The 26,695-nt window shown below is 42.0% G+C and overlaps 1 protein-coding gene across 1 annotated transcript in view; it reads right to left on the bottom strand.

Moving 5' to 3' along the window:
• The window catches only part of TSPAN4 (tetraspanin 4), a 129,925-nt gene that overhangs the window by 27,142 nt on the left and 76,088 nt on the right, over positions 1–26,695 (bottom strand). The window contains exons 2-3 of the mRNA XM_026034668.1: positions 21,530–21,721; positions 13,216–13,290 (exon numbers count right to left, since the gene is read on the bottom strand). Coding sequence (XP_025890453.1) covers positions 13,216–13,290; positions 21,530–21,721 — 267 coding nt within the window. The remainder of the gene's footprint in view (positions 1–13,215; positions 13,291–21,529; positions 21,722–26,695) is intronic.

Below are 26,695 nucleotides of genomic sequence, written 5' to 3'. Positions count from 1 at the left end.
TGTGCAAATTGGCTGAAGCCACCAGCCACTCAATGGGAGCACAAATACCTTGGTGAATGCAAGCCCGTGGTACGGGCTGAGGACTCTTGAAACCTGGACTGATGATACCTCTTGGTTCCTTCTCCTCTAAAATCCCTGCAAGCCCTAAGAGTCAGGAAGTGTCTTGTGTCTCTCATACCCCTTGGATTTTCTAGTGTCTACTAATAATGGTTGAGTTCACACTAAGGCCTTTCTGCCATGCTCTAGTCATTTGCGTCTCTCACCTTTGAGCATTTTCACAAAACTTATCTGACCTTATTGCTCTTGGCACCTCTAAGTAGCTCAAATCTCACTGAAATTTACTGTCAGGTTTAAGGTTTACGGAGGCAGAAGAAAAAAGGAAAATCACTGCAGCCACATTGAATCAATTTTGAAAAGTAAATTTACAGATACAGAACATCATTAAAAATAAAAGATCTATACACTGGAGGTTTTAGTGGCTTCCTGACCCAATGTTATTCAATATTTTCCTCATTACCAAGGAAGGAAGTATAAAAATCACTGCTAATGAAATTTTGTAGCTAATGCAAACTTGCTGAGCATTAAATAACCTATAGAGATCATCCAGCCTGCTTGGTTTACTCAGCCCAATACACTGCAGACAGTTAGGACCCAAGAAGAGAGGTCATTCTGTGAGACTACAAACCATATTCTGGAAAGGAGAAAATCAGTGTGAAGGGTTAAATAAATGGAAGGGACCATGCTCTGAGGGCCACTTACTGCACCAGAGGGTCAGGGGTGGGTTCAACACAAGGTGCGTTATGGCTGCACTCCAGAACTGGCACATACAGTTTCAGGAATATGTTGGAAATTTGCAGTTTTGAGAAGCCCTACAAAAAAATAACTAACATGGGGAGACACAAGTTTCACTTCAACTGGCAGACACTGTTCTTGTACAAACGGAAACAAGTGGCAGAGGTAAAACACAGCCTGATTACTGTCTTTTGGCACCTACACGGAGAAGCAAATCTCTGCAGTAGAGAGCACTTTAATCTACCAGAAGAACACATAATGAGAAGCTAATGGTTAGAAGTTAGAAACTAGACAAATGCAAGACAGAAACCAGGCACGAGTGTAACTGTGAAACAAATAATCTTTGGAAGAACTTACAGAAGAATGAGGTGCAATCAATAATGTCTTTGAATCAAGGCTCAAGAGTTTGGCAAAGATTACAACCTACCTGTGATTAGTTTAATGAAGGGAACACTGACTGATGTTCTGCAGTTAGAGACAATCTGAGTATTTCACCTAGTGAAGCAATCTCTCAGTCCTCCCAGAAGAAGGTATGCAGGGTTCTTTCAGCAAAAATTAATAGAGAAAGTGTTCATGGCACATCTGAGCAATGCATATCATACTCCTGCTTGCTCTGAGCTCTATTAGAAACCTTTTTACTGCAAACCTGGAAAGTAGAGGCTCCCACCACCATTTAGGAGACTGACAGCATTCAGAAACACTGTGACACCCACTCTGTTGCCACACAGCACATAGAATTTTGCCAAATCTAAATAAAGTCTACAGGCACTGGTATTAAAGCATTACAAGCTTTTACCTTTTTTTGGTGCAAAACAGCTAAAATCTGTGACATCTGTCTCCTTCTATCTTCTTGCATTTAGGAGAAGAGAAAGAAAGGAGAAAAAGCAGGATAATGTGGCTCTTTGGGTTATTTTATTCATGCCAGATATTCACCCTGCTCAGGATTGCCTTAGAAATTCTGAATTTAGGATGGGGCGCTCTGTTTCTGCCTTACAAATCTAATTAAGCAAACGAATATGCCCTAAGTGCCAGCATATTGCTCACACATCCTTCTGAGATAGGGGAGCCTCTTCCTCATGGCACTGGCAAGGCCCTATAGGACAGGCGACCTGTCCTGCACAGTGCCATGGCCTTCAGAGGGGACAGCTGCCAGCCACGCCGAGCACTTGAGGTGTCCTCTACAAATGTAATGGCAGGCAGCCTCCAAGCAGGGGGTTAGTAAGGAGGCTGCAAGTCCAAGAACGTGAGAAAAGTGTCCCATGTCGTCGTACCACGAGCTTCCTGCCACTCCATCAAAGCCCAGGAACACTAGATTAAAAGCAGGTCTTCACTCATGACAGCCAAGTGTAGGTAAGCCAAATTTTTCCCTGTAAGAGTGTGTCGCTTATGCACAATGCACCAAAAGAAAAGAGTTAATGCAGCAAAAGGCAAACTGTGATTTGCTTTAAAAAATAACATCAATTCCCACAGAGCTACCTGTTTTGACCTGATACATAAATTACACTGGGAAGTAATACCACCCTTAAAATTACTTTGGCCTTACAGTTTTTAACTGTCAGAGACAATTTCTTTGAAGTCTAATTCATGATTTGCAGGCTTCATTAAGTTTTTGCAAGTAATTTTAAACTTAAATCACCATTGGCAAATCCATCATTTATTGATAGAAACATTAGGACTCTAATGGAGCATGATTCGTGATGAAACAAGATAGGAAACGATGGAGATGGAAAATGTGATCCCTTTTACTGCAAAGGACCTGTACTGGCAGAAAAAAAAAAAAAAATAAACAAAAAAAAAAAAAAAAAACTTTACTTCCACAGGCAATTTAAGAGAGCTTCCAAAGTTGTTAAAATTATCTTCTAAAACTTAGGAATTGTGACACAGGCTGAGCTTGAGAAAAAGCTTTAGTAGTAAGTGTCCTTATGACTAAGGGAGCTATTACAAGGATGGAGCGCATTAAAAGTCCATCCTCCAAAAGAGTGGGGAATAGACAGCAAGTAATACCAAGTGCCAGAACAAGCAAAACACTGCAAAGAGTCCCAGATATTCTATCAATTTAATCCCTCACTATGCTCAGTACTGTGATTCTGCTGTTAGAGCCAGAGAAAGATGATCTTTAACAGTTTTTTAAAGGATTTAAAACTTTACCCAGCAGTTTCCCAACAAATGACATCAAATACATCTCTCTGAGGACTTCTCACCCACCTGTATGGATCTGGCACTAGCAAGCAAAGCCTCCTTTGTGCTCTGCTGCTCCCTTCAGCATAACCTGCTAGATATTTATTTTTATTTCCAGGCGACCCCTTATTTATCATGCTTTATTTATTTCACCTTCTGTATCATACCAGCCATCCCTCAGTCCAGCAGTTACAGTTTCTGGCCACCTGTTTTGAACAGATGTGATTAAAAAAATATCTTTATGTGATGCAGCACAGTGGAAACTATCCAGATCTGGGAGACTGGAGACGAGATGAGCCTCTCTGCATAGCATCACTGATGCAGATGGAGAGTTTATGAAGATCTCATGAAATGATTGTCTCTTTTCTAAGGTAGGTTGAGCCTGTGATAGAGTCACCACCCTGACCACTGTGCGCTGGGCGCCTATTTCTGTGACTTGCTCATTCATTTTTTACGTAGGTACAATGAATGAGAATATATGAGAATAAGAATATTAAATAACCTGAATGCAATGCATTTTAAATCAGCCTGCTACTTCCTTTTTTAGGTCTAAATTAAATATAAAGCAAGCCTCTCGAGAAAGCTCATGGCTAAATTTACCATAGGGAACTTAATGGCTGTGCTGATGAAACATTTACATGCACCTGTTTTGGCCATCAAAAGGAAAAATTTGCACATCCAATTTTGCACCCAACTTCTCGTCTGCAATGTGATTGCCTGCTTAATAGGTACAAATGAAAGGCTAAATAGGAAAAACTGAAAAAGCTCAGTCTGGATGCTGGTTTTAAAAACATTTTCTGAGAGTGTTTACACCAGCACAGAGCAGCTGAGATTTATAAAGATCTGCCATTCACATTTCAGCCACAGTCCAATAAATGCCATTATAAAGTTGTCAGCCTAGCAATAAAAAAGGTATTAATGTGTTTTCCCCATGTTAATCAATTTAACACATGGATTGTGGTGTTAGCACTACTTTACATTACCACTTCCATCATTTCTTATTCTTACAATATATAAAATAAACAAAGGGGTTTTTGGATTCCTTATAGATTCATTTTTATGTTAAAGTGAAAGCTGAGCAAGATTTGTGGCCTCATACTCAAAAATGGCAATAAGCTTCTCCTTCCTTCCTCCTCCCAAACTGAATATATTGAGAGACTTCAACAAAATTAATTGCAATATTCATCGTTCATGAATTTCTATGCTTGTGTAATTCATTTTCTTGCAGATAGCAAAAGCAAAAGGAGGGTCTCTTGCTGTCAAAGCTACAGGATTCATAAGCAAGGCTGCTCAGAACAAGTAAAGGATCTGTTACTTGTCTCCCATTAGTCCTGTGCAGCCATTTCCCCACAATTTTGTACCTTATGAAGAAGATGAGACCTGGAAGTGAAGCTCCCAGGCGAGTCGCTGACCACCTTCATCTCTTGCAAAGCAATGAGTGTGGAGTCCTGCTCTGCTCTTTCACCTGCCAGTTCCAGTCTTTGCTCCAGGTTTGATGAAGGAAGGTGAGGAGGAGGAGGCTGCCTGTGCTCCTCAAGAAAATGCAGCAACGTAAAACCTTTGCTCAGGTTAATACGCCTTCAACCCACAAAACCTGGATGCTCTGGCAGCCACACAATTTTGTACCAAAATGCTTTCTCAGGAGTTTTGTTTGAAGCCTTGAGGCAAGTCATAGTGCCCTTGGCCTATGGAGAAGGAAGAAGTTTTCTCTCCTCTCTGAATTTTTTGGAGACGGGAACATCCAAAGCAAGAAACTTCACCTGCCCTCTTCCTGGATTTTTAAAACTGACCGCAAAAGACCAATCTATTATAAAATACCTAGATTATAAAATGCAACTCAGAGAGAGATTAATGACATGTAATAATGTTAAACACCCAAGGTGTGGCACAGGCAAGGACTTACCAGCTGTCCTTTACAGCCATAACCCTGCACGGCATCCTACTGAACGTCATATAATCAGACTAGAACTAATACTGATCTAAAATATCATGCTGTTCATGTGCACTGAGGTTGTTTCAGAAAGACACATGCCAGGGTGTTGTTGGTCTGTTTTTAATCCTGGTCACATCTATCTACCAAAAAGGTTATAGCAGAGACCCCGGACAGGTGAGTTCACTGCAGGACCTGCCACAAGTGGTAGTGTGGGGTGCTGGTAAAACCCCAGGCCCCTGCATGGCCACTACTGCTGGGGTAGCAGTAGGGCACACCTCCTATATTTACTTGAAAACAGCCTCTTTTCAACACACTTGAAACTTCGCAAGACATTTTCCTCCAAAGGAAAATCAATTTATTTTTTCCCCAAGCTACCTGACCTTGGGAAACCTGTTACTTCTCTCTGTTTGAATGCATTCAGTGGCTTTTCTGCCAGCTAAAATGCATTCACCCTTCAGCAAGCAAAAGATGGACCTGAAAGAAATGGACAGAATGTTTTCTTACACAAGTGCATTGTATAGAGTGTTGATTCTCTTGTTGATTCTTTTCTCATCTTTTAAATATCCCTTCAGCAATTTTGATTAATTCAAGTCTTATTGCAAATCTTTTGGTTCTGAATTTTCAAAAGAAAAACTAAATGTCCTATACAATGAATCTAATAAACATCTGGTTTTGTATCAGAATTATTCTTCTTACATGCTTCCTGAGTTTCTACATCATTATTCTCTGGAGAAAGGCTTTTTAATTCCTTTCTTAAATACCTTAAATGATTTTTTGAATCTTTTTCCTTTTATTTCGTTTACATAATTTATCAATTTGTAACATTTAATTCAGAACGACAAGGCGGCCTGATGGCACAGATGTATGGCAGAGCAACAGCATCCTTGCCTGATGGCAGTCATTTTTGAAATGCTGCAAGTAGGAAAAGAAATGAAACATATATTTTTATCTAATAGCATGAAGACATCTTGCAGCAGTTGGAAGAGCTTCACTAGGAACATTGAATTGAATTACAATTGTGCCAAGGATAGAAAGGTTGTGGTGTGGGCTCACACGGTGCTAACACCAGGACATACCAGCAAAATCAACCACACTCCTCATTAGCCAGCTTGTTGGGACACTAAGAACTTGTGTCTGCTCAGAAATGCCAACACAAACTTGTCGCCCTGCTTCCTAGTAGGATACATCCCTTCACACAAAATTTGCTTCTCTCTCGTGCAGTTCAGCCATTTTCCACTGACATGTATCACCAATTTTGGTGCTCATTAACAGAGAAATTCAGAGACGCCAAGATCAAGATCTCAAATGATTAAAGGTAATTAAGGTATATTAAGGTATACCTTAACTACCTTATATACCTTAATATAAAGTATAATTAAGGTATATTAAAGAAAATTACAGATATACTTGATTGCTCTGATTATGTCAGGCCTATATCTTTTAAAGTATCACCCCTAGAGCTGTTTTCTGTCACACTTACTGAAACTCCTTCCTACCTCTGAACGTCATAGCAAGAATTCAAACCCCAGTTTTCAGCAGCATTGTGCAGTGCCATGATACTCAAGATAATGTGCTGATGAGGGGACCTATGATACAGTAGATGCTCAGTACGAGTTTGGATGATATAAAGTATCCCAATAAAAATTTTGGACTTAGAGCCAACGTTCTTCAGCTACAACAGCACCTACAAGAAGCAAAAGCTCATACTGGCTTGCACTTGCTGACCAATAGATCATTTTTCCCACATTTTAGCTAGGAATCATTCTCTGTTTACCACTGCTGAGTTAAATAAAAGGAAAGAGATGGAAAAAACTGTGCAAATTACACCTAATACAGTGGTCTAGCCACAACACCATTTCTGAATCGCAATGGACAAGCCTAGGGTGAGGGCTCTGTTCTACTGGCCTGCTCACAGCCAGAGATTGTGAAAAGCCATCTTCCCTTCTCTTTCTGTACACATTAAAAACATCGAACATTTAGTTTACTGCCAACTTCTAATGTTGTGTGAAATACATAGTGACATATCAAAAATGTTTGCAAAAGGAATAAAAAATGTGCTGTCTGTTCCAGTCCACCATCTCAGTCACTCCTCTGCATTTGATACTGCTTGTTTTTACAGGTCTAAAGCTGCTTTAATTATCTGAGCTACTTCCAGCAGCATTCTTTGCTCTTTTAGCCATTCTTCCCTTTTTCAGATACATGGTAGGAAACATCTATCCACACTTAGAACAAAATGAAGTAGATGAAAGGTTAATCACCTCTTAGTACTAGTGTTGATCAGCTGTATATAAACCAATGCCTTCCACTTCTATCAGCCATGAATACCAACATGCATTCAACTTCTTATCCACCTAGACTTTGAAATTGCTTCTTATTTGTCCACAGACTTAAAGACTTCTGTGGAGGCGTAAGGCCTCCTTATATCCATTCACATACGAAAAGGTTTTGTATTTCCCAGGACACTGTACCTTGAGGACCTAGCCTTCAACCTCATTTCTCTGCCAGCAAAAAGAGGAGTTCAGCTGCTTACTCATCATTTGTAAGACGTTTTAAGAGGTCCAGACAAAAAGTGTGTATTTGGGCAATGTGTTTCATAACTACCTTTACTGTAATCCTTGGGAGAGGCCAGTTTAGACCCACACTACTCATAGGCATTCTACTACAAAACGTAAAATTTAAGACATAAGCATGGGAAATAGATGTTTGGAAAAGTGCTCCCATGACAAAAATATCCTCTGATGTGCTCCTTACATTATGAGTAAGCTTCATATAACGAGTAGCTTCCTTTTGGCAGAAGAAGAAAGCTCATATATATCTCTCTCTGTTTTAGGCTACATCGCCTAATATTTGTCAGAAGAGCCCCAGTTGAATTTAGTGATGTCAGAAAATAACAGATAGATCTGGCTAGGCTAAGCTAGGCAGAATGCAGGAACAGCTGTGTCTGATTCATCCTTACCGCTCTGGGAATTAATTTCTCAGTGAGCCAGGTTGGAGGTCAGGACTGGATTTCTCCTGAGGAAAAAAAGCACTACTCCAAATTGTGTGATAGTACAATATGAACAATATTACTTATTGCCATATGAACCTAAGTCCTATAGGATGAAACATCTAAATTTATCTTCATTTCTGGACTCAGACAAAGTGGGGAGATATGAAGCACAAAGAGCTGACAGGCTCTGCATTAACTGATTTTCACATTGGGTATTTGTGTAAGGCATGGAGTTTTATTTAGGAAAGTTTGATTTTTCTTTCTCTTGCCCATTTGCTTGCTAACATTTTATTTGAGGAATCAATTAGGCTTTGATCAATCATTGATCAAGAATTCCCTGTGGGAGTCCTAATGCATTTTAGCTGCAGTTATTGCTCCTGAATAACACCTGTTTCTGAGTACACACTTAATTCTATTCATCAATACTCCGCTCTTCCCTCAGCAGCCCTGTTAATAGCATTTTGAAAGTGCACTCTCAATGAAATCCTTCTCTGACAAATGAATTTGGGAAACTAAGGGATTTCCTTCTGTGTGTTCGCCTTTTTGGGCACACAGACAAATAAAGTCCATCCCCTTCACCTGCTCCAACCGAAGGAAAAAAAGGAGGTAGAAGTGATGTCTCAAGATACTAAATGATGAGCTGGTCCAGGACAATGAGTGATTAGACTACAGATAAGATTATTAGAGACTATAACACAAACATTCATCAATTTTCACCAAAATCCTTAATGATGGAGAGAGATGATGCATTTCTAACACTCCAGAGCTACTCCCTATTATTAGCCTTTCCTTAGCAAGATTCCTTTCCAAGGAAAGAACTCAAAGGCAAGTGTTAACTTTAAAAAAACGAGAGGTCTATGATTACCATCATCATATGTATTGAAGCATCCACTTAAGTCATCTGTTGAATGTGGACAGATTTAAGTCTGTGCCTAAATGCTTTGCTAAAAAGAAAGCCAAACTGAACTGCTTAAAATTAAATGCTTTTGACAAAATTTCGGCAACTCTCTATTGTGTGACACCAGTACTGAAATGCTAATCAACTGACTCAAATTAAGTTTATTACTAAGGAAAGCCATAAAGACATTTCTAACCACTGTATTGCTCGCTCGGTTAACGTTATTTTGCATCAGAGAAATCAAATGCTTGACTGGCACTAGTGCAGCACCCTGGGGGAGCAAAACCTGCAGGGAGTCACAATCCAGAAGACAATCCACAGTTTCTTCCATATCAGCCTGAAATGGTATACTGGTTGCTTTCCAGGCCTTTAGCTATGTTAGCACATATAGAAAAGTCTAACGTCAGGAGGCTGCCAAGAAAGTAATGGCAGCTACATGGTGAGATCTGCTCTGTGTGCAGAGAGCTCTTTTAAATGTAGAACAAATGGAGCTCCAGCAGGGAAATCAAGTGTGGGAGACCACGCAAGCTGCTCAGAAGCCATTTCATGCACATGGCAGGAGCTGCACACTCCAACGTTGCGTTAATGTCACACGTCCAGGAAGCCACAAGGCCGAGGGCTAGAGATGGCCATGCTCCCCAACAGTCTTCCCCACCCTGATGGTCACGAGGTAGCAGAGCTCCAGTTTTACCCTATTGTCTTTGAAATCAGATGTGATAGAGGTTAAAACTGTGCTTTGAAATCATACCTAACACATCTGAGTCCGGGCTCTACAGTCTGTACAGAAGCAGGCACAACAGCAATAAGCAATGACAATTATTTGCTAAGTGCTTCAAGGACCAAAGTCAGAAATGCATCTTCTCCAGCCTGTATTTCTATCAAGTAGCAATAAAAAGTAGAGACAGACTCATTAAGATATACTGGGGCAAAGAGAACATCAGAACATGTTCACACATCTCATGAAACATCAGTTAGCCATTCTAGTTCAGACCTCATCTCTGGGCCATTTTCAGCACAGCTAGTTGGGCAGGGGAATTAGGCTGTAATTTTCTCAGGGACCCCAAGGGAGCTAATTGCCTAATCTTGACAGAAAATTCGGGTCTTAACTTGGAACTGCGAATGGCAGTAACTGCTCCCATAATCAAATACCATAGTCAGTGATCCTTTGGTGCTTTTGTTCCTTAAACTGTCTCGCACTGTTTGGCTTGACATTTCAAAAATGAAAAGAGGGGAGGGAAAAAAAAAAGCACATTCTGGTTTAGTTATGTTCTTCCATTTCTGGTCATTAAATAGCAGCACCATAGCTCTGCCTATAAATCAGGAAAAATGCAGACATCTGAACAAACAAACCTACTGAAAAAATAATGCATTACAGCTGCAAAAAAAGTAAATATGGATTTTTTTTTTTTTTTTTGTGCCTCCAGGATAACTATCACAGTAAAAATAAATACAGATGCTAAAAGCAGAGGGATTGTGCAAGCTATATCTGGTACAAGACTATGCATTTTATTAGCATAATTTACATTCTAACAGGGTCCAAGCTAGTGCTGAGCAACATCAGGAGTACAGTTTGAGCACTCGAAAATCAGAGCCACACAGGGTCCTGCTGCTTTCTTTTTGTCACAACAGAAACTGAAGTTAACCCTTTCAGTACTTCACAGATCTCTCAAAAATACATACAGATCCCCAGATGCTGCTCTGAATCAATGCAATCAAAATAAGACATATTGAGGAGCAAATTGAGGCCATGGGTGGTTCTTCACAGGACTCTAAGCTTCATCTCTGGAATTTGGACTGTTTCAAAGAAGGCACCAATGTAACTTTAGCCCGAAAAAGGCTAAAGAGTGTGGTAAGAGTTACACACATTGTATCCACTACTAAGACCTTCCAGGTGGCAAAGAAGGTGTATGGGAAAACTGTCAGGGTATGAATTATTCTTAAACCTTTTCTAAAGAGGAAAATAATGATTAGTCCCCATTTTACTTAAGAAGTTTGCATGCACATACAGTCCAATCATACTTAACTGAAAACCATCAGCTCTATGAAATAGAGCTACTGAACTCCAAATATATATAAAACCCAGGAGACTTGTAAAGTCTTCAGCTGCACAGTCTGTTTTGCTTTTGATAGAGGTGTGCACAGCTAAGGCTGCTCTCCTGTAATGCGGAGGTGTCAGTGTACATTGTTCCTCTCCTGATAATGCAAAGAATTGCATGAGTTGAGGTGTTGCAGATGTTGGATGCTGCCCTGTCCAGGTTAGCAATGTCCCCCAGGCCAGCAGGTATGACATGACTGTTCTTCAGAAAAAAATGGGGCCCGAATTGCTCTCTCATATGCTATAAGAAAGTACTAGTTCTAGGGTGTTGCTGTTTTGTTTATTTTGTAATAAACAATTTGTAATTAGGGGTAAAGACAGGATTGCAAGTGTAACATGGACGCAGGCCACTGATTTTCTTGCTGTAAGGCGATGGATTTGAAGTGATGCAGGCACACCGAGGCTCCCATTTCATCACCTGCCACACAAGGACCACAGCAACTTCTGAAGCCAGCAACTTTTCAACCAGAGTCTGTATTTTAGAGTGACTTTTGGTCTTATAGACAACTGAAGAATAGCTACTGCATGAACCTTCATTAAGTGACTCAGATGAAGGTTAAATTTGCTAACATCATTATCATTATCAACAAGCTTAAGGAGAGAAGGAATCCTTCCTGATACTTCTGAGCTATTTTTACCTCCAAAGAGTAAGGACCAACGCTCTTTTTGACGCTCTCTTCAGCCTAACAGCCCTGATTGCTTTATGGATATAAACATATCTCTTGTCTTTCCTCTGCACCCACACATTTATTGAGCTACCACTCTCAACAGCCACTAATGGCAGGGAAATCTACAAGCTGACAGTGCTGAATGTAAAAAGTACTACTTTTCCTTAAAATATGCACCTTTGAATTTTAAAGGATTAGTTCTGTGCCCCTGAAAGTATAATCTCATTCTATGTTTTTAATATGCTGCTATGTTTTTAATATGTTTTTAAGATCTCTTAAGTGGAGGATCTCTTTCCTTTCCCAAACTGAACTGAGTGAGGCTCCATAAACTCCATGTGTGTTGAGTCTTGCCATTCTAGTGCTTCCTACAACTTCTGTTACTCTTTGAGGAACTGAAGCAACCAAAACTAAATACTGAATTCACAAAGAAGACAGTCTATCAACTAAAACAACAAAAAGGTAATATTTTTCAACTGATTACCTTCCTAAATGTATACTGTGTGTTGTATTTGGTTTCTGGAACCCCCCTGCATACTAAGTGGATGCCTTTATGAAGCTGTCATCTGTGACGTGGATATCTTTCTCCCAACGGGTTATGAGGGATTCAAAATCCAATAATGCAAATGTGTCATTTTAAACCACCCCTTCTGCTTCAATTACCTTGTGAGTTCATCCTGAACTCCAGCTACCCGCTGTCCAGTGGCCTCCTTCTCTGCAGGCCTTCAGTAGTGCCCTGACAAGCAGGCATGCTGTTCATTAACTGAATAATTTAGAGTCTTTCTGAAAACACATGGTTGCAGCTTTATTACTCACTCCTCATCCAGAATATTGCTAAACATAGTGAGTTAATCTGGTTCTACTATTAAGCCTCAATGCCTTTTGTTATGAGTCTTTCCATTCTATATTTATTGATCATGTAGCTGATTGCATAATTTTGTCACTTGCCCTCTCGTTTACATATTCCCTTAGATACTAGTTATCAGAGACCTTGTCAGAAGACTTAAATCTGAATAGACAGATTAGGCACAGTTGTAGCTTTGGGTTTTTTTGTGGCTTATTCATGTAAAAATCTTTTTAGAATAATTCTTTAATGGGAGGAACAGCGCAGACAGACCATCTTGCCCTTCACTTAATTACAGCAACAAAGGTGAAGTGTAAAGCAAATCTGAAATCACAAACAAAAGCTGTGCTTATTGAAGCTCTATACACTTACCTGGGTTGTTCACTGAAATCTATGTGCATGCGTGCTGCAAGAAGCAAGACTACAAGGTAATGACTCATGCACCTTTCCTCCCTCTACCCAAGCTCATAACACCTCCTTTGGCACGATGTTAACATGGCCCCCAAATTGCATTTAAATGTGATTCACATCTGATGGCATCGTTTTCTATGCACTCCAGGCTCTTGGGTTTGTTTGGTTTGGTTTTTAAATGGCTGATGCCCTGGGAACACTGATGACCTTGAGCGGTGGCCAGGCTGGGGCACAAGAGCCCAGTCTGGCAAGGTTGCTTGTGCATTCGTGGAGCCTCCTTCCAAGAGGGTGTCTCAAGGCAGGCGGGCGCCTGATGTGCATACCAAGCCTGGTGCTTCGTGATTTATTTATAGAGGAAAGGGGCCTACAAGTCTGCTGCAGGGGAAAGAAAAGCCAAGAAGCTGCCTTACCTTGTCAGTGTAGACGAAGAAGAGAATCACAACAGTGAGCTCCAACAGAAATACAATTAACAGCATGATAAAAAACTGTCAAGAGAAGAAGGGGCAGGGGAAAAAAACAAAACCAAGAAATGTCAAAATCTGCTTGATTTATTTGGGATATGCAATAACTATATTCAGCAGATTCTGCAGATGGGGAGAGACAGACACCCAGGCTGGCAGTCACAGAGCTGTGGAAGTACAAGTCAAGAGAGGGCAGGTGCCACACAACTGCCCTGGGACTCTCTGGCTTCAGCAGAAGTGCATAAACCCCTGCAGAGATCTGTCTCCAAGCATGGCAGAGGCTCTGTCTGATGATAGCACTGGAGGACTCCTCCTGAGGAGCTCCAACAAGGTCTGTGCAGGCTTTGGTGCAAGCCCTGGGCACACAGATCTGCAAAGACGGGAGACAGACATTTTGGAAAGTTTCTTGCCATTTGATTTCAGTCAAAAGTGCAGCCTTTTCCACTGCACTTTCTATCACAGCACCCCTATGGCATCAGTTTACAATTTTGCCACACCTTAATTGTTTAGGCTTATATATTCCAAGCTGGCTTACGTATGAAGTATAAAAAGCCTTTGGAAAAGTTTGGGTAGAAGCTACCAGTGCTAGCACATCAGTGCATTTATTCTCTGTCTGCTAAGAAGGAGAAGCCTTCCTGAAGCCTAATGAAAGTGTCAGAAGGCAAAGCTAAGGCTTGAGATTGCTGTGGCTGCTAAGTGCAGCCCGCATGCTCCATCATGTCTTCTGACCCATGGGGCTGACATGCATGTATGGGCGTACACACAAGCTGCTCCTCTATTCCCACAGCACCTTCTAGCCAAGGTTCACTCGCTGTTCCAAGCTCAGCATCATCCCAAAGGGTACCAGGGCCACCCTGGGGCCGCAGCAGGTCTAACTTCTCCTCCTCAAGCTTTAGTGGGAGAAGTACAAGCTGGCTGGAAGCTCACAGCATCCACAAAGCACCCAAGACCCCACCAACCCTTCTGGAAGCTCTTTTCAAATGAATTCACTCACTGTGGTGATAAATAAGCAGAAGAATACAAATTAGTTTCATTGTGGTTCACTGGGGCTGCGGGCTGCTGATATAACACAGATTTATGCATGGAGAAACAATCCCAAAGCAAAGCATTCCAGTAAAACCCCGTACAGAAAGATTAAGCTAGCTTGTACAGAGAGATGCTTTCCCATCACGCTTGCCGAGGTGGAACATAACCTAGTCCTGGGGGAGCACCTGCTGTACAGCTCTCTATAAACCAAAGCAGAAGCAAGTCCAGAGCTGTGCTGGGAGAAGGCAGGCAGAGACCCATTTCTGCCTCTGCACCTCTGCTGATTTCCAGCTCCAGAAAAACTAAATTTCCCACTGAAGGACTAGAGAAGAGGATCTAGGCAGTTGCTGTGAAGGCCACCTCACAGCTAAGTATTGCTCTTCTGATGCTAGATAAATACAGAACAGAAAACAGGAGATCCAATTTGCAGGCTCTGTCCATCCCCAGTGGAGCTGTGCTAGGGTTTTGCCCCAGCAGCTCCTGTCACCCAGCACAGGTGGGTGCTAGAGATTAAAAAAAGTTCTTTTTTTCCCACTTTCGAAAGCAGAAGTGCTTAATATACCACTAGGTGTCATAAGAAGTTTGATTCCACATAATTCCCAGAAGGTATCTCGATTTGATATACTAACAGGGAGCAGGAACATTAAGAAAGGCTCCCTTAGTTCTTTAATTTTTCTTTTATTTTCTTTTCCAAGAAAGTTTTTGCTGACACCCAGCTTAAAATCTCCTTTTGGCAGTTGCTCCTTCCTTCCTCATGCCCTGTACAATTCCTTTTTGCTCGCAGCGTTTAGGCTTTTCACATATTTGCAGACTTATGTCCCACCTGAGCCCTCTCTCAGCCACGCTGTGCACATTCAGCTTGCTTAACATCGCCTCCGAAGTAAATCTCTTCAGTCTCACCATCATTTTTGCACCGTGTAAAAATGACACGTTTGCTCATAAACTGTAAAAAGGCAGTAATGTATACGGGCAAGCTTATGATCAGAAACTCCATTATGAACAGTATGTATCTAAATTTGGTTCCTCAGCTCTTATTCTCCGAAAGTCTTAACGTTTAATCCACTGCAGTGGTGACAAGGATTCCGTGTCCACTGGATGTATAGCGTGGCTCTGTTCCTGTGGAGGCTATAGTTTTTGTGAATGTGCAGATACTCCTGCTGATCAATAAGGCTGGAAAAAAACCCGCAGTAATTATTTTTGGGAAGATATAGAACAGATGCAGTTTTCATATAGATTAATGGAGTTTCATTTTAATCTCGATATTGCTTTCAATTGGCATCATCCAGTCTTATTGCTCTAGAGAGGGTGAGCTGAAAGCCTGCAGATTCCCCCCACGATATATCACAGGGGTATTTTAATAACTGGTATTTTGTGGAACTTCCAATCACTTCTCAACTTAGCAGAGACCAACTCAAAAATCAATGAAATGCCACCGATTGCCAGTGAGACATCAAGGTCCTGCCACAGCAGCAGGTGACAGGGTCACTGAACATGGCTGCTTAACACAACCATCCGTCAGGTCCCTGGCTTACCTAATTCTCCCTTTTAGTTGCTTTTGTCCCCCTGTAGCGAACTGAAGAGTCTACAGGATCACAGACACTCTTCCTGGAGCATCTGCAGGCGTCACAGGATACTGACTTCCACACATTGGCCTCTGCTCTCTCTTTCCAAAGGCGGATCTTTTTTCCCCTGAGGAAAAGTCCCCTTTAAGGACTCAAGTCCTTAAAGAAAAACACCAACATTGTCTTCAATTTAGGAAGTAGTTTTAAGGTACCCAAAATAGCAAATAAATGATCGGAAGGGAGAAGGAAGAGGACTCAGCCCACTGCCCTCCCTCTGTGGGCTCTGGACTGCATGCAGCCACCCGGCCAGCCTTGCCCTGCCGTTGCCACACTGGCCACCAAAAGCCGTGCCCTCATGTGCTGAGCTACTGTTGGGCCTGTAGCATAAAATTAACCCACTGAAGTCATTCATGGGCTATTTCTTTCCCATTTAGCTGCTTGGAAATAAATTCCCTGTCACCAGTAGAATTTCAGCTGTTGGCTCTCTGACTGGATGCCGTGACACTCTTGAAAACAGTGGGTTTTTTATTCTCCTTTTCTTCCCACTCATTAACTTCTTCCTCATTTTCTTTATTGCAATTTTGCTTAAAGCTGAGCTGGCTGCAGGCCAGCAAACTCTCAGCAGCTGAGCACAAAACATCAGGGCACTCAATTTCCCCTTGGACTACCCCATAAATAAGAGTCTTTTGATGTCTAGAGAAGTCATTCAGATACATACATTAATACCGGGTCTTTCCACAGCCAATCCTGATCTAATATCACTGAAGATTCATTCTGATCCTATTCACATCAGGACCTGTGCAGGACTCCACACTGCTTAACATGAAGTTAAGAAGAGGTGGTTGACAGCCACATATGTCAGCTCAAGGACATTTCAGGTCCATGCAAGGACTTTCTGGTCCCCACACAAGCAGGATCCTTTCTCTACCTCTTTTGATAAGCCTACTGGCCACTCAGCACATCCCAAGAGGAGCAGAACACTTGTACCAAATCTCAAGAGGAAAAAAAAAATGACACTAAGCTGATGACCAAAGAATCATCTATGAACCTTTTCTCTTTTGGGTACATATGCTATTCTTTAAGATACTAATACCTTCAGTCATGATACCTATACATATATGTTGTGATGACCAAGTAGATATTAAAGTCCTTCCATCACAGAGAGCCCGATATTGTTTTTTCTCTCTGATTGTAATTTCCTAGAAAAATAGCAAGCTTTTTTTTTAATATATATAATTTTGCATTGCATCTTGTTCACATGTCCTTTCTCACAGCTTCTCTGGATCTCTGCTTCACATTTAACTGACAGTAACTTTGCAATTAGGCTGATTAGCTGAACAGAGGCAGCTTGCAGAGGGGCTCAGTCTCTTTGTGTCAATTGGGCACTTGCAGCAAGACAAAAATCGAGAGCTAACTTCTCTTTGGGATATTTATTCATCACTGAGATGCAACAGACACAAAAAGAGAAATGAGAATTATTGGTATTATTTTGAAAACACAGATTAAATACTTCTTAGGGGACACTGTAATACACAGTGACCAAGGCTAGAGGTGCAGAAATGGGATTCTGACAGTTTGGGTCGGATTCATAGCTCTCCTACCATCTCCCAGTGCCACCGGAGCAGATCACTGCGGTTCCCCATCTGCCTAATGAGGATAACAATATTTTCCATTTGTCTTATCTACTTAGATGGGAAGCTCTGCTGGACAGACTTCTGACACTGAATGAGAGCACAGTTGTCCTGTCCTCATGGGCTGCCTGCAGGGAATATGGTAATCCAAATAATAAATAACATAATCCATCATGATTTAACACCCGGAGCTGCATTTTTTACACGGATTATCCATTAAATAACAACCCTTCTCATTGCAAGAATGAAAATATAGATCTCTGCTAAACATACAGAAAAAATACAGACTGAATTCAGGCGATCCTGCTCCTTGCACACCTATCTCTGTGGTTAACCTAAAGCACAACCTTTAGGTAGTCACTTAAGGATCAACCAGGCTCACATCTGACAATGAGAGGGATGAAAGGACATAAATCAGACTTTGTATTCGTTAACACAGAGCAATGGCACACGCTAATGCACATACATACAGCAACTGCCTAAAGGAGACACCACTACTAGGTCCGAATCATCACAACTGGTTGCTCTGGAGTGGCACAAGGAGGTGCCCCATCTCCTGCAAGGAACTGCCCTCAGTTGAAATGCATATGCCTTGCAACAGGATTAGACTAGACTTTGCCAAAATTTCTAGTCCCATGAAGAGGCTGGATATGGCTAGTGTCTCTGACGGGCCTTAAAAATGTAAAATGCACTTGCAAAAGAAAGCAAGGATGGATTCTGAATTTTGTGGCACAATAACCTGCTCTTGTAGAACATGATCAAATACCTACCAAAATCAATGGAAGTCAATAGACTAACTTTCTTAAGTCAGACTCCTAGTTTATTACCTCTGGCACTGGTTCAGGATAGGTATCCAACCTATCTGGTTTAAGCTGCCATCTTCTAAATACAGGAGAGCTCATAGTCAAGACACTTCAGTTATATGACCTGCAGCAACCAGAATGGCAGAAAGTCAAAGGAATCTTAGTGGGGTAAAAAAAAAGCCTGTTCACTGGCTTCACCCATCAGCTCACCTCTTCACTGAGATGTGAGGTTACATATAGCAGGCTTATACTTACTTCAAGAAATATACTTATTTCAAGAAATGCTAGTTCCTCTGATTTCCCAAGAGAAATCTAATGATGGAAGAGTTTATCTTTCCTCATATTGTAGCTGGAACAAAAAATGATCACTGTAAATACCCTTTTTTTTTTTTTTTTTTCCTGTGCAGTGGTATCCTAAAATATCAGCAGGGCAATTCACCCCATCTGCATATTTCTGCTGAACACATAGGAGGGTCGAGGTGTACTTTAATTACTTTTTTCCATGACATATTTTAGATTTTCATACTATTCTATTCCCCTAGGAAGAGAAAAAGCAATAAATCTGTTTCCTAAGGGATTATTGGTACAGTGTCCTGGCTACACATTGCCATTGACAAAAGAGTATCTGCCAGCTCCTTGCTTGGTGGACACTCATTCAAGTCAGGAAAACTGCAGTTTTAGACTCCCTGACTATCTTTGTTAATACAGATCATTTCTCACTTACATACATTACATCCAGCTATGCAAAAATCTTTTAAAAATCAAAATTTACTTCTGCTTTTGACTTCTCCCTCTGTCCTCTCCCACTTAAGACACTTGATCTGTCCTCTCTCCATTTGGCTAGCAAATGCCAGGGGCAAGAAAGTATTATCTTTCAGATCTGTCATTGGAGCAGCCTAACACCGAAGAGCTTAAGGTTCTGTTCTGATAATATTAATGTCATGTGTGGAGAATGCAAAAGTTCAGGATCAGAGTCTCCTCTGCTCTGCATCCTACTGTTGCAATGTTTCCTCAGTACTGCCCATTTCTCCTTCTGACTCAAGCAGACTCCTTAAGGAAGTTTAATCCCTGACTGCACCATGGACCCTCAGTGCCACTCACAAAGCGACACCACAAGAGCTGTGTCCAACACAAGAGCTCTGTGTCCCACACCATGCTGGCTTCAGCCTGGTTGTGCTGGTAGATTTTCTTCCCCTGATCCCTCCTTAATCTATTTTATGAACCCCCAATACTGCCCTCCATCCCCTGTACTTGCAGTATGTCTAACGTTTCTCTAAATCACCCCTGCTAACTCTAGTAGCACTCAGACACCCTCCCAGCTGCTACCTCCTTTCTTTCCTCTTTCCTTTGCTGTCAGGAGGCAGAACAGGAGGTGCTGGAGCTCTCCTGTGCCATTCCACTGGAAAATTGCCTTTCCGGTCCTTGTGGGTCTGAAGGCTGCTGCCATCCTAACAGCAGGATGGGGTGCACTCTAGGAGACCACAGCAGCAGGAGCTCCAAATTGTTTTTGGATACATCAGGCATGTCCATATGGCCTCTAAGTTTGTACTGTCACGAGAGCCTTAAAGGAGATCCAGGGCATAATTTCAGAGCAGGAGATGATAAGCACGCAGCATGGACAGAGCATCTGGAGACTGTGATGACAGGCACGTCATCTTTATTTGTTGTTTACGCTTAGATTTAACAGCCCTGACTTTCTCGCACACGGTACCAAGCAGAGAACCAAGGGAGGTAAATGAAACTTGCTGCTCGGAGATGTTCCACTGAGAGGAGCAACGGCTGATCTTGCACACGTATGTGCTACCTTGAGTAACTGCTGTCACAGCACGGGAGCAGCCCTGCATGCTCCTCTGGCTTGGTTTATGCCAAACCATTAGGGGGAAAAAAGTCAGAAACTCAACGTACTGAGGACAAACTTGACCTGATCCTGACAGATCAGAAGACACAGCTCATCACTGATCATAGGCCATTGATCAGAAAGCCCAAACCAGTCGATTTCCTTCCTCCTGCAAGTGGGTCTTTATATAAAGCTGTTAAAATTGCCTAGGTCTTTCAAACTCAGATTATGACTTCAACCGTCTCAAGGAAAAATTCACAGGATTACCTTACTTTCTTTTTTTGTGTCACTCATTTTAGTCCCAAGCACCTATCTGCTACAGAAATGTACTAGTCCTGTCTTGTACTGGTTAAATATAACAGAAACAAACAATTAAGGCAAAAGCCTGGAAAGAGTCCTTTACTTTATTCAAGCTCATACTCCTCAGTCAGGTAAAGATTTTTATAGGGTGACTTTACCTTGAGGGCTGTCTGTCACCAAGCTCCCAGGAGAGCAAACCAAGTATGAGAAACAGTGAGCAACAGTCTTTTCATCTGGAACTACAGCTGCAAAAATAATATAATGTGAATATAACGTGACAGAGGGATTGCCAGCTCACGAGACTAAGCCCCAGCTTCACTTTATGCAGAGATTTGCTGAACCTTGTTGTGAAACTTGAAGAAACAGCAAGGCAACTCACTGTCTGTTCTTCAGCTGAGAAGGACAGAAAATACACACCACCATCATCACCACACACTTGCTACTGCAAAGCCTGTCCAATTTTGAGCAGCATCAAACTACAGTTTGATAAAACACATTTAGATGAATGGCTCAAGCCTGAGTCAAATCATGGACAGCTGGCACCTTATTAATCTTTCATTTCACAGCAGTCTCCTTATGCTGCAACCTTTGCTTTCTGACATCTCAGTCTTTTGAGAGGTAATGACTGGCAAATCAATGTTGCCAAGTCCAAATCACTTCATTTCCAGCTGCAGCCAAAACGAACTTGTATCTTCTCAGTGCTTCATATCTGCACTGATCTTTCTGCCCAGGACTTCACATCATCGGTCCCACCAGAGCAGACATTTGGAGGAAAGAGCTACCGAAGCTGAGTAAACAACAAAGCAAGGGCACATTGAAAAAAGATGTCTTCACAAATCTCTCCTTCTCTGAAGAGTTCAGGGAAAATATTCAAACACCAATCCTTCCCTTCTGAAAGGGTTCAGTCTCCAAGAACAAGCTAAAAAGTACGGTCAGGAATGATGTGGCAGCTCCTCAGAGCCATCAAATACTGACTCAAACACAACTCACATCTTTTCCACGTCAAATGTGTAACTTTTGCTGAAATACAGAGCATTTTGACATGCACCGCAATTGCACCAGCACCTTGAGACAACAGTTACTGCATAGTCGCTTAATACTCACACTCAGCAGGAGGCACTTGTTTTCTTTGATGGCACCTATGCAGCCCACGAAGCCGATGATCATGACAAAAGTCCCCGTGACAATCAGTAGGTTGGCGGCCGACAGCGATGGGAAAGAAGAGGAGAGGGTAGCAAAATTGCCTTGGGTAACAGCCAACCAGATGCCAACTCCAAGGATTCCACAGCCTCCCAACTGGGAAAACAAAGAGAAACAGAGCAACTCAGTCACTGTATCCAAGCAACCCCAGATATTAATCACTAAAAAGGCTCTGCTGGGGCAAATTCAACATAAAATTTCATCCTTTTCCTCCAGCACCAGGCAGAACAAAAACCGTAGGAGAAAAAAAAATAAATTATTTTTTCATTTTACAGAACAAGAACTTATGCACAGACCCACACAGTAAGACACTACACTCAAGAGAAAGGCCCAGATTTCCCAAATCCAAGCCACAGTTTCAAATATCTTTTTCCCTATGGAAAAGTGAACACTGAATAAAGGAGAAATTCCCAACAGTTCTGGTCTCAAAGGCACTGAGGCAATCTGTGCCATATTTAGGTAACTCAGAGAGCAGCCCAGCAGGAAGGGCTGAAACAATCTAGACCTTGTGTTCTTCTGCTCCCACTTCTCCCTCTCCCATCCCTGGCACGTGCCATTTCAGGTTTTGCTACAGCATCCCCTAGGAGGACACTCAGCACCTTCTCTTACTTGATTCGGGTCAGTCAGAGCTCATTTACAGTGTAAAGGGGCCCGGAAGGGAGGCGGATTCCTCCCTCAAATACTGCAAGCAAAAGTCTATGTTTATGTGTAAGGTGGCCTATTGGTGGGATAATGCAGCTCTCAGAAGAAGACCTGGCTGGTTTGGGAGAGGTTTGAGAGGAGATCGAAGTTCATGTTCCTTTAACATGTGTGCAAGGAGAGGGGAATGCTGCCGTGCCACCAGAAAACCTAAAATTTTACAATTGTTACAATTTTACAATTACAATTTAACAATTGTTGTGTACAAAAGGAACTTTTAAAAATGCAAACATTTACCAGCCTGCAGCTTATAATTGGGAGAAAGCCTGCAGAATTGTAACCATTTGAGTAAAGCAGAACAATTAAATAGAATTAAACCAAAGGGGATTTTTGCATTATCACATATGGCAAAGCGTCACTTAGGTTTCTTTCTCTCTTCCCTGCTATCCTTTTAAAATAACAATTTTTTATTGAGTTTTATAATTGCCCTTTATTATCCAAATCAATTAAAGGCTAGGAAAGAAAATGTGTTCATGAGCAGTAAGTCAGGGACAGGAGCATATCAATTAAATATCTGTATAAAATGCATGAGCAGAGGGCAGCTCACAAACCAAAGGGAAAAGACAGAGCTAATCCTGGGGCAGAGCTAACACTCAGAAATGAACCACAGAAGAGAAACACAAAAGCAAAGGCAATTTCTTAGTACTAATTGCTAAGGTTTTCTCTACACAGGACTGAATTCCCTCCCGATAAAGGACAAAAAAGAAGGCTGCGTCCCAACATAGGGCTGGTGCCCAGTGCAGAACAGTCTAGTCTACTCTCAAGAAAGAAGTCAGGCTGTTACCCTGCTGCAATGAACCCCAGTTGCATTAGACAGCATGACCTCACTAAGGGAAGGCAGTCTCCAAGATCCCAGGACTCAAGAGATCTTATTAAGGAGCCTCTTTAGAGACAGGCATCCTGGATCTCCATCGTGGTCCGCGCCTAAAGTGCCATCCGTAAGAGCTAAGAAGAGCCTGTCCAGACCATGGTCACATGCACTGAAAATATGTCCCCTCTACACATGTTTACAAAATACAATCTTTAAAACAGCCTAAAACGACTGCAAAGTTATTAGAGGACAGGAAGGGGAAGAATAGCTACAGAAAGCAACCCACAGAAAATGATTTAGTTGGGCCTGAGATATTATGTACAAAAGTAATAAATCAACATGGGCCAAAGTAAAAAGCTCTGCGGTCAGAGAGGGAACCCATTCCACAAGCCCTGCTTGTCTCCAGAGCAGCATCCAAGGACCAGATACTCGGATCACAGCTGCTTGGTCAGACCACTATGCTCCCAGGAACAGTGCCAGACTGGGAGAGAAGTGAAGTGGAGAACATTTCCCTTTCTGACTCCACAGATGGGTCCGTGTCCTTCCTCAAGATTGATCCCTGAACTCCAGGTCAGTAAGGCCACCCAAATAGCCAAATTAGACTCAGTGAATGCTGATGCTAAACAGTTGCAGAAGCATCCATTTGGAGCGCATTTAGCTAGGGATTTTGTTCGGTCACCTCTCAGATGCAGCTCTGCTTTGACGGACGTGACCACCTACAAAGCCTGTTGGTGCTCAAGATGGCCATTTAGCAGCTTTGAGCCTCAGGTCTAAAATACTGAGTGCAGAAACACCAGCAGCAGGTTCTTCCCAAGAATGGGACTTTGCTGCTGGCTATGGAAGGAGCAGTTTCTTCAACCCACAACAGACTGCTGGATGGCATTTCTACCCCAGGGTCAAACAGCAGAGCTGGTGGATTACTCCGAAAGCACAGATGTGGTCTGTCTCCCTGTGAGACACAGGCACACACTTGCTCTTGGCAGAAGAGTGGCCTCCGGAATTAGATCCTCCAAATTGTTCTAACGAGCTAGAAAATAAATTATTCAGGCTTCAGCGCATGCACTGAGAATTGATCTTACAATATTGTAAACAAAGTTATCCCAAACAGCCCCGGATATATGTGTGCTGCTGGAGGAATTAATTCTGAGGCTACAGCTACACACTTAAAATACTGCAGGAGGAATTGCCTCATTGCTCATGGTAATGGTACTGGTGTCTTTAAGTGGTATTTCTTTATTGGTTTTATTGCACTGAAAATGCCTCTAATCAAGGTTTCTCGTATTGTTTCTGATTAGGAGCTACGGTTTTCCCACCTGTCCTGCTCTCCATATTTCTAGAGTAAAGGGGAAATGATGTTTGGCCTTCTCCACCCCCAAAAACTTCCCCCTATCCACTACAGAATAAAACTGTCCAATGGAAAATGAACAGCCAAGTGTTAATAGTAGTGATGGGAACATTATCATAATAGTGGCACATGTTCTTGTGATGGGAGGCATATTTAGGCTGCTTTTTCTTTTAGCCAGGTTCCTAAGTGAGGTGGAAACAGAGCATTAGATGCACTGGCTACATCAAATGATTGAGGCACCCTGCATGGGAAATGGAGAAGAGCACTCGCTCCGGCGCACAGCTCGGCTGCCCGTACAGGCACGTGAGAACAACCTCCCAGGTGGACACTGGCAACACAGAACTGCAGGCAGGGCCTGATGTCAGAGCTAAGGCCACATCACACCCTGATATACACACACCAGCTTAGCACAGCACAACTGCAGTTCTTCTGCTAGTCAGAGCGCTGGAGTTTAAGAAATGAAAAAGGTAAGGGCGGTAGAAAAGTTAATCTCTTTGGGCTTCTGATTTTGAAAAGTTAAAAGGAGTAGGAATTGGGACCTGAGCACATTTCTGGCCTCGGCCTATTCAGACTCCAGAGCTCTGCAGTGCCAAGGTGAAGAACGTGGGCAGCATCTCACCCAGCAGGGCTGTGCTCCCTTCCATGGGTACTACCTGATAAATCAGTAATTTAAAGAAAAAGAACAACAACAACAACAACAGAAAATCGCAGTAAGGAGGGACCATATTCTTGGGAGCAGAAGAGACTGCAATAGTAGCTGTCCATTAAATCCTGTGTGGAATGGGGAATTGGCTATTCCCTCTTCCTGAGATACAAAAAGCTAGAGGTCATTTTGGTCAGAGGCTTTAAAACCAATAAAAGGAAGCATTTTTTCACAAAACATTTAATTAAATCCTGGAATTCATTGCCTCGGAGTTTTGTGGATACCAGAAGATAAGCAGGTTCACAAAGGAATTACACAATCCAAGGAGGACAAGATGCTCCCACTTTTATTAAAAATGATAGTTTGCATGCCTACTCTGCAGAGAAAGTCCTTTGACAGTTAATTGGAGGAGATTGGAAAAGTGCCCTTTTTCTTATATTCCCTCTAAGCGTCCCTGAGAAGCCCCAACCAAAAATAGGGCACTCAGCTAGAGGAAAATTTCTCATCATTATGGATATTTAAGTGTTCATCCTGCCATCTTATGTTCTCCTCCTAGATTTAATGTTCACCTATGATTTGAATTTGATTTTTTTTTTCTCTTTTGCCTGGTTTGGAATCAGTCTATTTTCAGAGTAAAGAGGGTTATAGATACGGACCTCAGTCAATGAGTTATGTCCCTTGCTCTCCCTACCTACTTACAATACTCTTACGCATGCGCCAATGAAAGCAAGATTGGTGGCAAAGAAAAAAACAAGTTTATTGTTTTTCCAGGTCCATTGCATATATAAAGGCTGTATTTCTTTTCCAGTGAGCAAAGGGAGCATGTTCAGTATCTTTTCTTTCTGTCTCTGGACAAGACCTTCCATCTACTATCCTTCTCCCAAAAGTTCTAATCCCCTAGAACTTTTGAATTTTAATATAGAATAGTTGTGTAAATATGCCCATGAATGACCAACTCTTGTGGTGGTGCCATTGACAGTGAAACGAGAAGTGGTGAAAGAACTTACAAAAAATACAATTCTAAATGCATTTTTGAACCAGAAATAAGGTACTCCATTTCTGCTCTTCTCACACATGCCCTCCCTTCTCCTCTTTAGAGCCAACTTCTGCTCCTGCCACCACAGTGCAGATTTTCATTCGTGTGTGGAATTTGGACAGTCACCAGCACGCTCTCATCATTCACAGCACTTGAGCCGTCTTGCAATTTGCATCAAAAAAAATCAATGAAAATTGGGTTTGTAGGTCCTTAAGACCATTGTGGAAAGCCTTTCCTTCCACATGGCTGAGGCAGCTCAGAGCTCGGATGAATGAAAACACATCCTTTCCGCCTCATGGGCCACCTACTCCTCTTGGGCCTGGTGACTGCGAGATGACTTGACTCAGTGTAGTCCCCACAAGTGGCCTCTGCAGAGCTGCAGAGGAACAGAAAAGTCCTCTGTCTCTGGAGCTGTGGGGTTTCAGCAGTAGGGCACATGCCAAGGTTTGCAGAGATTCATTGCTGTCCATTTTTTCAGACTAGTGTTTTATTTTTATTTCATTCTGATGATATTTCATCCCACTACTGGACTGTTT

The sequence above is a fragment of the Nothoprocta perdicaria genome, unplaced genomic scaffold (genome assembly GCF_003342845.1).
Source record: "Nothoprocta perdicaria isolate Ctin4 unplaced genomic scaffold, notPer1 scaffold_15, whole genome shotgun sequence".
Taxonomy (NCBI): Eukaryota; Metazoa; Chordata; class Aves; order Tinamiformes; family Tinamidae; genus Nothoprocta; species Nothoprocta perdicaria.
This window is presented reverse-complemented; position numbering and strand designations above follow the sequence as displayed.